Below are 14,905 nucleotides of genomic sequence, written 5' to 3'. Positions count from 1 at the left end.
GAGGGACATGGTTAGTCCCCAAACAGCTGCTGACACAAAACAAAGACTTGCTACTGATTAGAAAAATTTAATGATCAATATATGCACTAGAAAATTACAAGGAAAAGGAATCAGATTTTAAAAGGAGGAAAAGAACAGTCAACTCCTAGGACATGGCAGTTGCATGCCAATGGGTGAGCTCCAGCTGCCTCATTTCCGATGGGTTTGTGCTGTGCCAATGACACACTCATTGACCTGCAACATAAGACCAAAGTAGGCTGTGGTAAGCAGCAGGTCCCTATGCCTCATCCCCGCCCCATGGGAAGTACCATGAAGGCTGTGCCTGCTCCAACAAGCACTTACTTTTCTGGCAAAGCGGAGGGAGTTGAGGGACTCTGCAAAGTTCTCCTCCAAGGGTGAGATGTTCACAAACATCAGCCTGAAAAGAAGGGACAATAAATCACCTCTCTTTCTCACACACAGAAAAACCCCCATCTGCCCAGAATACTGCAGGGCACAAGGCCTACTGTATGCATCTCCCCCACACACAAATTCCCACCATGCAGCCACCCTGTTCCCATGCACTCACATCTTGGAGCTGCCACCCAAGGAGTTCTGGAGGAGGTAGGTGAGCTTGCTGTTCCTGTAGGGCACATGGGCTTCCTGCAAGATGGAGAGGATTGGGGGCAAGGATTGGAAAGTGCTTTTAAAACCAAAACAGTGGCATGTGCCAGGACAGTGGACGGTCAGACACCAATCCAGGGATCACTGCTATCAAGCAGTGACTGGACTCCACTGAGGCCCTCCCTGCCCCCTCTCCCCGTCATTCCTCTGCTGCTGCAGAGGCTGTTTGCCACCAGGAATGTCACCAGGAATGAACCCCCAAAAAGGAATCTTTTCAGTTGCCAGTGCCATCTTAATAGAGGACAGCCTGGGGTTGAAAACACAGACATCTGAATCTGGAAATGTAGTTAGCCTACTTAATCCCACAGGAGTGTTGAGTGGGGTCGGTTTAAGCCCATCCAGAAAATTCATATCACCGGGCCCAGGCTATTAAGCTGCTATAAAAAAGACTCCGATAGGTGATTTTCTTCCTATCCAATGTGCTGGTTTCAGGACAACCAAAAGGAATGGCCCACAGGGTACAAATAAAATATATGGAAAAAACTGAGAAGCAAAATGGTACAGAATTTAATGCTCTACTTTCCAGAAAAATAGTGAAAAATAGTGATCAAACCTAGAACCAGCACAGAATAATAGTACCCTGTGTTTGAAGTGGTGGCGGCGTGGGAAGGGGTCCGGGGGGTAAGGGGGGGTATTTAGCAGCGGGTGGGTGCGTGTGTGTGCGTGTTGTGTTTGAAGCGGCGGCGGTGGCATGGGAAGGGGTCTGGGGATGAGAGGGGTAGTTGGCGGTGGGTGGGAGCGTTTTGGGGGGCGGGAAAGGAGCAGGGACCTGGTCCTTTCCCTAAGGCGAGGGGAAGGTGCCAGGAGGAATCACCCTTGGAAGGCTGCTTGTCCTTCTGTTCGGCGAGTCCGCTGGTGGGCAAGGCCAGGCCAAGCAGCCATGTCTGCTTGGCCCACGAGTGCCACTCAGAGGGGTGAATCAGGAGCTGTGGCTCCGAGGACAGGGCCCACCCTAACTCCTCCCCATTAGCCCTTAGGGCTTTATTTTATCCGCTCCGCAGGATGGACCAGAACCAGTGGGATGAAATTAATTCAAAAGAAATTCCGTCTAAACAGGAAGAAGTTCCTGACAGATAGAGTGGTTTCTCAGTGGAAGAGGCTTCCTTGGGACGTGGTGGGTTCTCCATCTTTGGAAATTTTAAAACAGAAGCTGGATAGCCATCTGACAGATAGGCTGATTCCATGAAGGCTTAAGGGGTGGCAGTGGATGAGTGATAGGGTTATGAGTGTCATGCATAGCACAGGGGGTTGGACTAAATCACCCATGAGGGTTCCAACTCTGGGATTCTATGAACAGCATCCACTGCAAAACTGTTTTCAAAATGATTCTTCATGCAAATATATTATAGTATCAGCATTTATTTATGATATATTTATATACTGCCCTCCCAGCAAGCCAGCTCAGGGTAACCCATATTCAGAGTATCAATGTTCTCTCCCAAAGGCCAGGGTACGATCTGGGGCTAGAGTGAGAGGTGTTAGATGGGGCCTGGTAGAATCAACGAATGTATGCCTCAGTCCTCTCTAATTTACTTTTTGTGCTAGTTCTGTATTGGACCATTATTTTTTACTCATCTGCTGTTCATTTTTCTGGAAAGTACAGCATTAAATATTCTGTACTCTCTTGCCTCTTACCATTTCGGGAGAAGAACTATGCCCCAGGACTTTAATCCCCAGGGAACCAGACAGCTGCTCCCAAAAACGCCAAGCAGCATTGTGTGTGGGGCTCTCCAGAGGAGAGAAGGCCCAGCAAGGCGTCCCTAACTGAGCCCTGTCCTTGTGTACATGGGAGAGCCACTCTTCTCTGCCTTGCCTTGTTGCTGAGAGCCATGATGACCAAGCCCAGGTTGGAGAGGCTGCTGTTGATGGCCTGGGTCTCCTTGAGCCGCTCCCCCTTCGACAGAGACTTGTCCAAGCGCTCGCTGCCTGCCAGGTCCACCAGGCTCAGTACCGCTGCGGCAGGGCAGGAAAAAGAGCCATCAGAACAGGGGAGGGAGGAAGGGAGGGGGTAGCCTCCAGCTGTCATGACAAACTACAAAGGGGGCTGAGATCCCAACACATGTGTGAGCTAAGCGTCTGGGCTAGCCCCTGCACTGAAAGGAAGAGGGGCTTGGCAGCATCGCCCTTCCTCCCAGAGGAGATGAAGAGAGCCCTGGCATCCACTACCACACACATTCCCCCCCCCCACACACACACACAGACAGCTGCCTTCTTCCACCTTGGCTGCTGCCACTCACAGGAAGTGCGCACATCCCGGTTGGCATGCTGGCCCTCAATGTGGAGCTGGAACAGACTGTGGCTCCGTGAGGAGCGCTCGTTGAGGATGGTTTTGGCGACAGACCGGTTGGCCTTGGCTGTCTGCAGCAGCTTCAGTACCTGACCAAGAGAGAGGTATGTTTGTGGACAGAAGCTGGGGGCCAATATCCCCCCACAAGCTCCTCAAGGTGGCCAGCCACACCAGCAAAGGGAGAGGGGAGTGCCATACGCAGGGCCACCAGTCCATCATTTCCTCACCACAAAAGAATGTCCAGCCCACTCACTTGCACACACGCACAGCTCTGCTTGCTTGCAGCATTCAAGTTCACAGCCGCCTGCCCCCGTGAAGCCTTATGGCACAAGGCAGGTTGCTGGGGGAGAAGCTTGTGCAGCACCCAAGATTGCCCCTTGTGCCCAGCCCCCTGTACCTCCTCCTCTGAGTTGACCAGGATGTAGGACAAGTTGGGGACATGCAGCTCCTCTGTGCTTTGATTCACCCGCTTGATCTCCAGCTCACAGCTCCGCTCCGGCCGCAGCACCAGCAAGTCCCGCAGCGACTCGTTATAGATCTCCAGAAAGTTGGCCGTGAACTGGTACTACAAGGGGAAGGAGAGCAAGGCAGCTGGACCCATTAGTCTGCATGGAGCAGGAGAAACGAGCCAAGTCCAGAAGCACCATCAAGACCAGCCGTACTGGAGGCAGGGAGGAGCTTGTGTGTCTCTCGGAGCAAACTCCTGGGCAGGGAGAAGAAAGTGCCAGCTCAGGAGCTACTGCTGAGTGTTTCTTGCTTACAGTGTGTGAGGGTATATAGGTTGCAGGACAGTGAGGGATATTTGAGTGTTGTTTCTTTGGTCTGTTCTTTGCCTGGGTGGTGAGGGACAGCTGCTAATCACATTAGCTGATCTGCATTAGTTGGCAACTTTGCCTTGGGCTGACTGCTAGTTCTACCCTCTGGTGGGTGGGCCTTTGTGCTATAAAAGGCTCTTCCTCACCCAGCCAAAGGGCAAGAGCTAAAGGGCTCTTGGCTTGTGGATCAAGCCAGGGGACTCTGTAAGTTTTCCAGAGGTCGCAGAAGATGTCTGTTTTTTTTGTGCAATGGATTAAAGCGGCATAGCTGGCAATGGACCTCAGGTTGTGACATGTACTGTCTGTGGCATGTTTGTATTTTTACCTCAGGGTAATTTTAAATGTTGTTGTTGTTGTTAGGTGCGAAGTTGTGTCCGACCCATCGCGACCCCATGGACAATGATCATCCAGGCCTTCCTGTCCTCTACCATTCCCCGGAGTCCATTTAAATTTGCAACTACTGCTTCAGTGACTCCATCCAGCCACCTCATTCTCTGTCGTCCCCTTCTTCTTTTGCCCTCGATCGCTCCCAGCATTAGGCTCTTCTCCAGGGAGTCCTTCCTTCTGATGAGGTGGCCAAAGTATCTGAGTTTCATCTTCAGGATCTGGCCTTCTAAGGAGCAGTCAGGGCTGATCTCCTCTAGGACTGACCGGTTTGTTCGCCTTGCAGTCCAAGGGACTTGCAAGAGTCTTCTCCAGCACCAGAGTTCAAAAGCCTCAATTCTTTGACGCTCGGCCTTCCTTGTGGTCCAACTTTCACAGCCATACATTGCAACTGGGAATACCATAGCCTTGACTAAACACACTTTTGTTGGCAGGGTGATGTCTCTGCTTTTTAGGATGCTGTCTAGATTTGCCATAGCTTTCCTCCCCAGGAGCGCCTTTTAATTTCTTTGCTGCAGTCCCCATCTGCAGTGATCTTGGGAGCCCAGGAAAATAGAATCTGTCACTATCTCCATTTCTTCCCCATCTATTTGCCAGGAATTGAGAGGGCCGGATGCCATGGTCTTTGTTTTCTTGATGTTGAGTTTCAAGCCTACTTTTGCACTCTCCTCCTTCACCCGCATCAACAGGCTCTTTAGTTCCTCTTCACTTTCTGCCATTAGAGTGGTATCATCTGCATATCTGAGGTTGTTGATATTTCTCCCTGCAATCTTGATCCCAATTTGTGACTCCTCTAATCCCGCCTTTCTCATGATGTGCTCCGCATACAAGTTAAATAGGCAAGGCAACAGTATACAGCCTTGCCGAACTCCTTTCTTAATTTTGAACCAATCAGTGATTCCATGCCCAGTTCTCACTGTTGCTTCTTGACATGCATATAAGTTTCTCAAGACACAAACAAGATGCTCTGGTATTCCCATCTCTTTAAGACCTTACCACAATTTGTTGTGCTTCACACAATCAAAGGCTTTAGCATAGTCAATGAAGCAGAAGTAGATGTTCTTCTGGAACTCCCTAGCTTTCTCCATGATCCAGCGTATGTTGTCAATTTGATCTCTAGTTCCTCTGCCTCTTCGAAATCCTGCCTGTACTTCTGGAAGTTCTCGGTCCACATATTGCTGGAACATAGCTTGTAAAATTTTGAGCATAACTTTGCTAGCATGAGAAATGAGTGCAATGGTGCGGTAGTTTGAACATTCTTTGGCATTGCCCTTCTTTGGGATTGGAATGTAAACTGACCTTTTCCAATCCTATGGCCATTGTTGAGTTTTCCAAATTTGCTGGCATATTGAGTGTAGCACTTCTACTGCATCGTTTTTAAAGATTTTGAATAGTTCAACTGGAATGCTGTCACCACCACTAGCTTTATTGTTGCTCAGACTTCCTAAGGCCCATTTGACTTCACATTCCAGGATGTCTGGCTCCGGGTCAGTAACTATCCCAATGTGGTTATCAGGGATGTTAAGCTCGCTCTTATATAGTTCTTCTGTATAATTTTGCCACCTTTTTAAAATCTCTTCTGCTTCTGTGAGGTCCCTACCATTTTGGTCCCTTATCATACTCATCTTTGCATGAAACGTTCTCTTCATATATCCAATTTTCTTGAAAAGATCTCTGGTCCTCCCCATTCTATTGTTTTCTTCTATTTGTTTGCACTGTTCATTTAAGAAGGCATTATCTCTTCTAGCTTTTCTCTGGAATTCTGCATTCAATTGGGTGTATCTTTCTCTTTCTCCCTTGCCTTTCACTTCCCTTCTCTCCTTAGCTATTTGTAAAGCTTCCTCAGAAAGCGACTTTGATTTCTTGCATTTCTTTTTCTTTGGGATGGTTTTAGTTGCTACCTCTTGTACAATGTTGCAAACCTCTGTCCATAGTTCTTCAGGCACTCTGTCTATTTGTCACCTCTACTGTATATTCGTCAGGGATATTATTTAGTTCATACCTGAGTGGCCTAGTGCTTTTCCCTACTTTCTTCAATTTAAGCCTAAATTTTGCAACAAGAACTTTAAATACACATACACAAAGTGCAGGTTAGTACCACTGTTGGAGGAGAAGGTACAGAAGCTAGAAGAACGCCTGTCCACACTTTATTCTAAAAAGAAGGGTGAAGTCTTCTTAGAAAGAACTCATGGAGCACTTTTTGAGGGCAATTGGGAGAGGTAGAAAATGTGTCTCACCAATTACAGGATGCAATACAAGAGGACAACAGCTGGAAGAAACATTACCCCAACATATCAAAAGATAAGGAGATATTCTGTCCCTGACACTGAGAAATCGTTTTCAGGATCTCCCTGTAGATAGTGACTCTAGACTAGTGATCCTCAACCTGTGGGCTGCGGACCACATGTGGTCCTTCGACTAATTGGAGGTGGGCCCCGGAGGACGCCTTCTCCCCCCCCCCGGCTCTTTACTTCATCCCCCCCCAGCCCTTTACAACACACTTCATTGTTGTGGCGTGTCTATCTTATTCTGAAGGGATGTTTAAACGTTACCATAACGATCAGAGAGCGTTAGGGCAGTGGTTGAGAGTAGAGGAGTAAACTACCCCCCTCACACACACACCGGGCCTCAGAAAAAGGCGTTGAGTGGTCCCTGGTGATAAAAAGGTTGGGGACCACTGCTCTAGACCACAAGAATTAGGGCTAGTCTCCCAACTCCCCAAAGCTCAGATGTTTGGAGACCAAGGCATATGAGGGAAGGTTAAGGGAGTTTAGTCTGCTTGCCCTGGAGAGGACGATTAAGAGGTAATATGATAACCATCTTCAAATGCTTGAAGGGCTGTCATATAGAAGATGATGATGTTTTCTGTTGCCCCAGAGAGTTGGACCAGAACCAATGGGATAAAATTAACTCAAAAGAAATTCTGTCTAAACATCCGGAAGAAGTTCCTGACATTCAGGAACAGGCTTCCTTGGGAGGTGGTGGGTTCTCCTTCTTGAGAAGATTTTAAGCAGAGGCTAGATCAGTGGTCCTCAGCCTTGGGATTGCGACCCAATTTGGAGTCACTCCATTACTGGCCACGGTGGCAGCAGGTGGTGGTGGAGCCAGACCTCCTCACCCCCCCCCATCATCTCCTTTCCTCCCGAAATGGATACCCCCCTTCCCTTTGCTCCCCTCCTGTCCACGCTCGCCCACAGCTCACTGCTGCCACCGCTGGCAAAGAGGGCAGGCATATTGCATTACATGGGATACTCAGCCAAGGGACAGGGCAGAGGCAGCAGCAGGCGAGGAGGCCAGGCGCAGCAGCTGGGGAGGGAGAGGTGCTTCCCTGTGGTCGCTTCCTCCCTGAATCGCAACTCCAACTTTGGCAGCAGAGCCATGGTAGTGGCCCCCTCCACGCCGCCTTGATTGTCGTGTGCCTGCACACCCACCACCTGCCAAAGTCGAGGTCGCGGCTCCAAGAAGGTTGAGAAGCACTGTGCTTAGATAGTCATCTGACAGAAATACTGATTTTATGAACTTAGACAGATGAGTGGATGGGCAGGAAATGATGTGCCAGTGTTTGTCTCTCGTGGCTCTTCCTTGTATTCCCAGGGAATTGCTTATCACCACTGAGGGATGGTAGATGTATTCAACTCCAGGCCAGGTTGAATGCTAGCGATTTCTGGTGGGGAGGATCAGTGGGGTAGGCAGGTAGTTGTAAGGTCTGTTGGACTAGATGACCCTGGAGGACTTTTCCAAGTCTGTGATTCTATGGAAACACTCCCCCTGCCACAAGGTGCTCTTTCCTTCGTCAAGGGGAAGGAACAGAAGTGGTTGGCTGAGGCAGAGAGGAGCAGGGAAGGAAGGACTCTGATGGGCCTGTGAGAGGGTGGGACGTGGAGAGGCCCCTTCCACTAACTGCTTGCCCGCTCATCATTCCTGCAGCTCCCAAGGCAGGGAAGCTGGAGCAAGGCAGCATCAAACAGCACCACACACTAAACACAGCCAGGGCGTGCTCCTGGAAGAAGCAGAACGGCCTCTGTACATGCACAGGTAGCTGCCTTCCTGCAGTCGACAGCCTCCTCTGATGGCCTCTGAGGAAGCAACTGCATCCATTACAATATGCAGGACCCCAGGGTAATTTGCAGATTGGCAGAGGTGTTTCTCTACAGCTTGGAGTTTGAAAAAGCAAGGCCCTCTGGCCGTTCCTACATCCCACCAGCAGGACCCTCCCCTCCCCACATGTCTCACCTTCCAGCCTTTGGCCTCCATCTGGCGGGCTGCCTGGAAAATCTGCTGCATGGCCCGAGGGATCATGCCAGCCGTGCTCGGGGACAGCTCCTCCGGCCCCTCCATGGTATAGGTCTTTCCGCTCCCCGTCTGGCCGTAGGCAAAGATGCAGACGTGGTACCCATCCAGGGCCGACTGGCAGAAGGTGAGGAAACCTCCATCAGGCACAACAAGCCCCTACCAGCCAGCCTAAAGGCGGCCAGGCTTGACCTCTGACCTAACCAGTGACTCCCCTCCCCACCACGCTCCACTCTTCTTGCCCCCACCTGCACAAGCAGAGCAATCTCTTCAAAGACATCTTCCTGTAAACTGGAGGGCTGGAAGACCCGGTCAAAGTTGAACTCGTAGATTATGTCATCTTTGCGCTCACGCCCGACATGGGACTGTGGACAGAAGTAGCTTGACCATGAGTGGCCGAGGGAGGGCATCTCCCACCCAGTTGTGCGTTGGGGGCCCAGGCATTGGTGGCACAGGGCCTACCATTTCAGAAGGAGTAGCAACTAGGGGGGGTCCCCAAAGGGCACCTCATTCTCTCACTCCCCTTTCTCAGCATGCTTTTTTGAAATGACCCCTCTTCTTCCCTGCCCCTTGAATTCTGCTGGGCATGCAGCTGGCTCTGCCACCCTTGTGCTAGCCTTCAGTGGTGTGTAGAGGCTCTCAAAGGTTGTGAGGAGTACCCACAATCTTTGGTGGGGGTGAGGCAGACAGCCATGGCCTCCCCACTCAACCCACAGGCCCACCAAAACACTATATTGCAGGCAGCAGGAGGGCACCGGAAGGAGAGGGAGCGAGCACATGAGGGAGCCACTCGCTGGGAGGACATGCAAACCGTGGAAGAGCTCTTTTTGGCAAAGGGAAGGGCACCCAGCCATGGACCCCCCCGGGACCATGACATAAGTTGGACTCGAGGGCTTTATTTATTTATTGTATTTATATACCGCCCTCCCCGAAGCAAGCCCCCTGAACACTCAGGAGGGACTGTAGGGGCAACTTCTTTGTGTCCAGACTGCAGATTTGACTACCCTCATATTCTGGCATTCAAAGAAACACTCCCTCTGCCACAGGAAATAGCTCATACCCACTCATGAGGCTGCCTGACTATCCTCTGATTGACCAGCAGCTCTCTGCAGGTCTTTCACACAACCTGGGGGCTTTCTTTTCTTAATTGGTGATCCCAGGCAGGGAATGACTTGGTGACCTTGTGCAGACACAGCAGTGTGCCAGCGCTTCCTAGGCTGCTTTTGTCTAAGGGAATGCTTGCCCCCTCCTGTCCAGCATAGCCTGGCAGCTCTCCAGCTCTCTCTGGGTCTCTTCCTGCAGAAAGGCAGCCAGTGGTCCTTTTCTGGGGCGAGGGGCTACCACTTTCCCTCCCCCATTGCCAGTTGCCCTGCAGAGACAAACTCGCTTTTCCATCCCATTTCATGTAACTCATGCAAGTGGCTCTTCCCTTTGCATTTATTTCATATTTTATTATTTGTTTATGAGCAATTTATGTACTCCTTCTACTCTGGAATCTACTTTATTGATATTACTTTTGATTTCTAAATATTGTTATGCCATATTTGTGCACCTGGTTTACTTTGGTTCCTGCAATTCCTGGATTTTTTTTTAAATGGGGTTTTAAGACATTGCGACCCACCACATGCCGTTTAGGCAGTGGTGGAAAATAAATAATAATAATTATTTTATTATTTATTTATAAGTATTTATAAATATTTATTATAATTTATATAATAATAATAATAATTATTATTATTTCTACTTTACACATTACCTTGACCCCCCCGCCCCGCTGCACTGCTGGCCTCTGCTTTCAATCTTTCCTCCAATAATCCCCAGTGCAAAGGTGACCTCCTCACCTGCAGCTGTGTTTGCCAAGTACCTGGAAGTCTAGGGTGGACCCAGAAGGCAAGGGGGAAGGGCTTGTGTTTTGCTGCACTCTTGCTTTGGACTCAGGGGGGCAGATGTGTTGAGCTGAAGCAGTAAAACAAAGTTTGAGTCCAGGGACATCTTCGAGATCAACCAGGTTTTGTTCAAAGTATAAGCTTTTGTGTATGTGTGTGTGTTTGCAGAAATGTGCATGCACACAAAAGCTTATACCTTAAGTAAATGTTGGTCTCAATGATGCCCTTGGATTCACATTTTGTTTTGGACAGACACTCATCTGACTTGTGAGAGGTTTTCTGCTGCCTACATTGACACCCCCCCCCCACCTAAACTAGTTGGATTCATTGACAGGCTTTGCTCGCTTGTGCTGGGCATGCAATTCTAGGTCAGTTTACTAAGCCAGACAGTACAAAACAAGGTAGTCAACTTGTTGACTGCCTCTACTTTTCAGTAATGCGAGCAGATCAAAGACAGCTTTGTGATTTTCTATAGATGGCAAAAAATCTCACCATCCATAGGATGCAGTGGTTTCTGAAGTCATGCCAAACAGTACAATTTTACATGCTATCTAAATGATGCAAGTTATGTTACTCCACAAGTAAGAGAAGTTTAGGTTTGATAAGAAAGCACTGAGTACCTTTCCCCTATAATTCTTCCCCCTCCCCCACTGCCTTTGACTTCAAGCTTAATTGAAACTTTACTTTTCAACTTCCATTCCATTTCTGCTAAACCCTGTCCCATATTTGGCCAAAAGATTCTGCCTAAAGCTTTGCAGTCCATAAAAACCCAGCAGCTCCCCACCCCCCAAGCACACACCTGAATTCTTGGGTCAGTCCACCACCACTCCCTTTCCCCCTCCCTCTGTGTGTGTGTGTCAGAGAGAGAGAGTGTTCTTCCCCACCCAACTATGCACAAGGGAAGCAGAGTCCCGATGTTTGGGAGACACGCCAGCCCCACCTCTTCCGCCTTGGAGAGCATGATGGTCCTGTTGTCATCAGGCGGGAAGTACAGGTGCCCCATCCCCTTATGGGCCTGCTTCTCATGTGGCAGCAGCGGCCGGACACGGCAGAAGACGCGGATGTTGCCCTGACCAGAGGGAGAACCACGTGTCACTAGGGTCTAACCATGACAATGGATGGGCCCAGCCGCAGCCTCTCTGGACTGTGACAGCCCGCCCACCCTGGTCCTAATCCCTCACCTTCAGCTCCTGCACCATATTGTGCAGACTCCGGCGCTCCATTTCAGACTCATGCAGCCGCTTGTCCTGCTCTGCCACTTGGGACTGCAGCACCTCATTCTCCTGTCTTTGCTGGGCCAGAACCACCTCAGCAAGATGCAGCTGGCCCTGGAAGAACGACAGAGCAGAGGGGGCTTGGGCTGATCACTGGATCACTCTCCTCAAGCCTTGCCCCAGGCAGTAGTACCTGGCTGTCTTGCACCAGCTTGAGAGCCTCCCCAAAGGGGATCAGTCTCTCTCCAGCCGCCAAGCATGACAGAGACCTCCACGAGGCCAGGCAGGGGCCACTGCAGATGGAATGTGATGCCACAAGAGAGGGCACGGAAGGGAACGGAGCTTTGTCATCATGGCACTCCTCCCAGCCACAGACTCTTAACCCTGCCACCTTAGCAAGCTGCCTGAGTCCGGCTGGGCTCAGCCACTGCACTGCAGCATCCCTCTCAGGGCAAAGCCAGCCACACACAGAACCAAGGATAGCACATGTGGAAAGCAGGGGTTCTGTTCCATCACACTCCCCAGCTCTGTGACTTTGCTCCCCACCCCCACCTTCAGCTGCTGCTCACCTCTGTGGCCTCCAGCTGGGCAGCCAGACCTTGGTTGGCCTCTTCCACCTTTTTCCTGGCCCCCTCCAGCTCCTCGATGGTCTGTTTCTGGCTCCCCACAGTCTCCTGCAGCTGCTGCTCTCTTGCCAAGATCTCAGAGAATTTCTGGAGGCTCTCTTTAGCCTGGACTTGCCAAGCCTGAAGTTCTGAAGCTAGTGAACTAGTGGGCCAAACAAAAGGAAAGGAGCAAATACAAAAAAGAACAGCAGTGGTGGAAAGGAAAAGGAAGAGGCAGTCAGCAGGTACAGTCCCCATCCCCCCCCCCCGGGGGGTCCACTCACCTCGCCTGGGCACCCAGCTCCCCACTCCGAGCAATGCTCTGCTGCAGCTCCTGCTCGAGGCTGGCCACCTGCCGCTTCAGCACTCTATTCTCGCTGTCCAGGTCCTGAACCTTTTCCTTGAAGGCACCCAATTTGGCCCGGAGGTCGCTCACCTGCCCCTTCAGATCCCAGGGAGGGCGTTTCTTCTCCCCGGCACCTGGGGCAGGAACAGGGGGGGCTGAGGAGACAGACAAAACACAGGCAACAAGGCACATGAGGAGGGGGGCTTCCAGAGATTTTGAAGCCTTAAACAGAAACGTTTCCAGAGTGGAGGGGTGGGGAACAACTGAAACATGGGTGTTGCTTTTAATTGAACCTAGGCTCTTTCTGTTCCTTTAACGTGAAAGGCACCATTTGCTCTGGCACAGAATCCTACTGTTTGGCATGCTTACAGAATTCAACAGAAAAATTCCAAGTATACCCAGCACATTCGAAAGAATTGTGATCTGTTGGTTTTTAATTATTATTGCGTCAGAGAAAGAAATTGTGCAGGTAAAACTAACAGCATATTTGAAAATTGTTAAAGTTCATAATGTTGAAAACATTGTACTCCTTAATTGCATATTGCTAAATAGTCTAAAATGTCATTGATTCATAGTGGGTAGCCGTGTTGGTCTGAAGCAGCAGAAGAAAGTCTGAACCCTGGGGCACTTTTAGGACTTACACATTTCAGTGAAGGTAGAACTTTCTCCGTGCACACAAGTGAAAACTTCTACCTTGAATAAACCCTTGTCTTAAAGTAGCCCCTGGATCCTAGCTTTTAAAGTCATGTTTATGGCATCTAGATTGACTTTGATGCTATGCTGCCCAATACTGAAACATGTATACTTCTAGATTTTTTTTGCGTATTATCCCTAAAGGTCCGCATTTTATTCCCTGGAGGTCAAGCCCGTCACAAGCACCAGAGGTAGTTCTCCATTCCTACCTGATTTGGGAGCAACTGTTGCAGGCACCGGCCGCCGGCTGAGCACTGGAAGGGAAAGAGGAAGTGAGAGTGTGCGGTGGAGGTCCCCCAGCACCACTCTGACTCATTCCATCCATTCAAGAACCCTGACTGGCCACAGGGCTGCAGAAGGCCAGAGACCAGGGCTGGGGATTTCTGCTTGCCAATGGTCTACTCTGCGGCCCCTGTCCCCAGAACAACCCAGCCTCCCCCCTTCCTACCTGTTGTGGAAGCCACTGCCATGGCCCTTCCCACTCGAGAAGATGAGCGACGACCTACAGAGAAACACAGTCAGGAGCCAGAGACCCAGAAGCTACAGGGGACTTCTGCCCAGCCATTCCCCACTTACCAGGTCCATGCCGGCCAGGTCCATGCCGGATCACAGAGGCCTCTTTTGGCTGGGAGGCTGCAACAGACATTGCCACGCTCCTTGGTGGTGGAAACTCCCGGGTACGTTTCTGGAAGGAAGAAGCGGAGACCAGATGTTACCCAGCAGGACTGCAATTTAGTCTACCACAGGGACAGAGACAAGACTCCCACAGCCCCTCCCCCGTCTCACCCTATTCTCCCTCGGGGGCTCATTCTCACTGGTGGCTGGCCGTTTGGGCTGCAAGCCGGGCACGGGAAGCCGGGAGGGAGCTTTCAGCAGGGGCAGCCGTCCGCCGTCCACATTCGCCTTCTGTTCTGTGAGTGGGAACTGACGACGAGGGAAAAAGGGGAACATCAGAAGCCTGGCACGAAGAAGTGTTTCGCAGTAAGCCCCGAGGGCCCAAAGCAGGGCTGTCCGTATGCATCGGCTGCTGCCAGAGGCCTTCCCTTCCATCCTGGTTGCCCTCCCACGAGCGGCAACAGGGCACATTTGCACGGGGAGGGGGTGCTGGGTGCCCTTGAGCCAAGCCCATCCTCCCTCGTGAGGACAAAAGCGTAGAGGAGTGGGGTTCTCATGGGCGCCTGAACCAACGCAAGTCTGACACGTGGCCCAGGGCCCGGGTTTGCGCCCTGCTACAGCCTTGGAAAGGGGCTGCTATTCCGCCCCGTGGGCGCCCCCAGGGAGGGGAGGGGCCCGCCCACTCACGCACTCACCTGCGGCGCGTCCCTCGCGGGGAAGGCGCTTCCCTCCATCGCCAGGCGGAGCGACGTCCGGGCTGCGGAGAGAGATGGGGGGCGGTGAGCGCGGGCCAGGCCAGGCCTCCCCAGCCCAGTCCCGCGCCGCCGCTCTCGGCGCACTCTGCCCGTGCCCAGAGGAAGGGAAGAGGCCGCGCGCGCGCACACCCACCGGTTCCCCTCAGCCGCCGCCGCCGCCGCCGCCGCCGCTCTCCCTCCAACGCCCGTCGGATTCAAACGTCCCTTCCCGTCGGTCCCCGCGACAGGTTGAGGGCTCGGCCAATGGCCTTCCACGCCGCTTGTCGGACGCAACCAATCCGCGAGCTTGTCGGACGCAACCAATCCTCGGAGAGACGGCCCAATCAGCGCCCGTTCGCCCCTATCTCCCTCT

At 51.4% G+C, this 14,905-nt stretch overlaps 1 protein-coding gene across 1 annotated transcript; it reads right to left on the bottom strand.

Moving 5' to 3' along the window:
- Positions 1-51: 51 nt before the first annotated feature.
- KIFC1 (kinesin family member C1) lies at positions 52-14,849 on the bottom strand. Its single transcript, XM_077324467.1, has 18 exons — positions 14,687-14,849; positions 14,494-14,555; positions 13,970-14,107; positions 13,760-13,868; positions 13,632-13,685; positions 13,393-13,437; positions 12,429-12,645; positions 12,109-12,307; positions 11,507-11,653; positions 11,266-11,394; positions 8,688-8,804; positions 8,383-8,556; positions 3,348-3,515; positions 2,901-3,039; positions 2,477-2,616; positions 569-642; positions 343-418; positions 52-234 (listed from the first exon to the last, which is right to left on the bottom strand). Exons 2-18 carry the CDS (start codon positions 14,530-14,532, stop codon positions 190-192), a joined length of 2,010 nt encoding a protein of 669 aa, XP_077180582.1. The 5' UTR covers positions 14,533-14,555; positions 14,687-14,849; the 3' UTR covers positions 52-189.
- Between the last annotated feature and the right edge of the window lie 56 nt (positions 14,850-14,905).

Source organism: Paroedura picta, chromosome 3 (genome assembly GCF_049243985.1).
Source record: "Paroedura picta isolate Pp20150507F chromosome 3, Ppicta_v3.0, whole genome shotgun sequence".
NCBI classification, from domain to species: Eukaryota; Metazoa; Chordata; class Lepidosauria; order Squamata; family Gekkonidae; genus Paroedura; species Paroedura picta.
The sequence above is the reverse complement of the archived record's forward strand: the minus strand, read 5'-3'. Positions and strand labels throughout refer to the sequence as shown.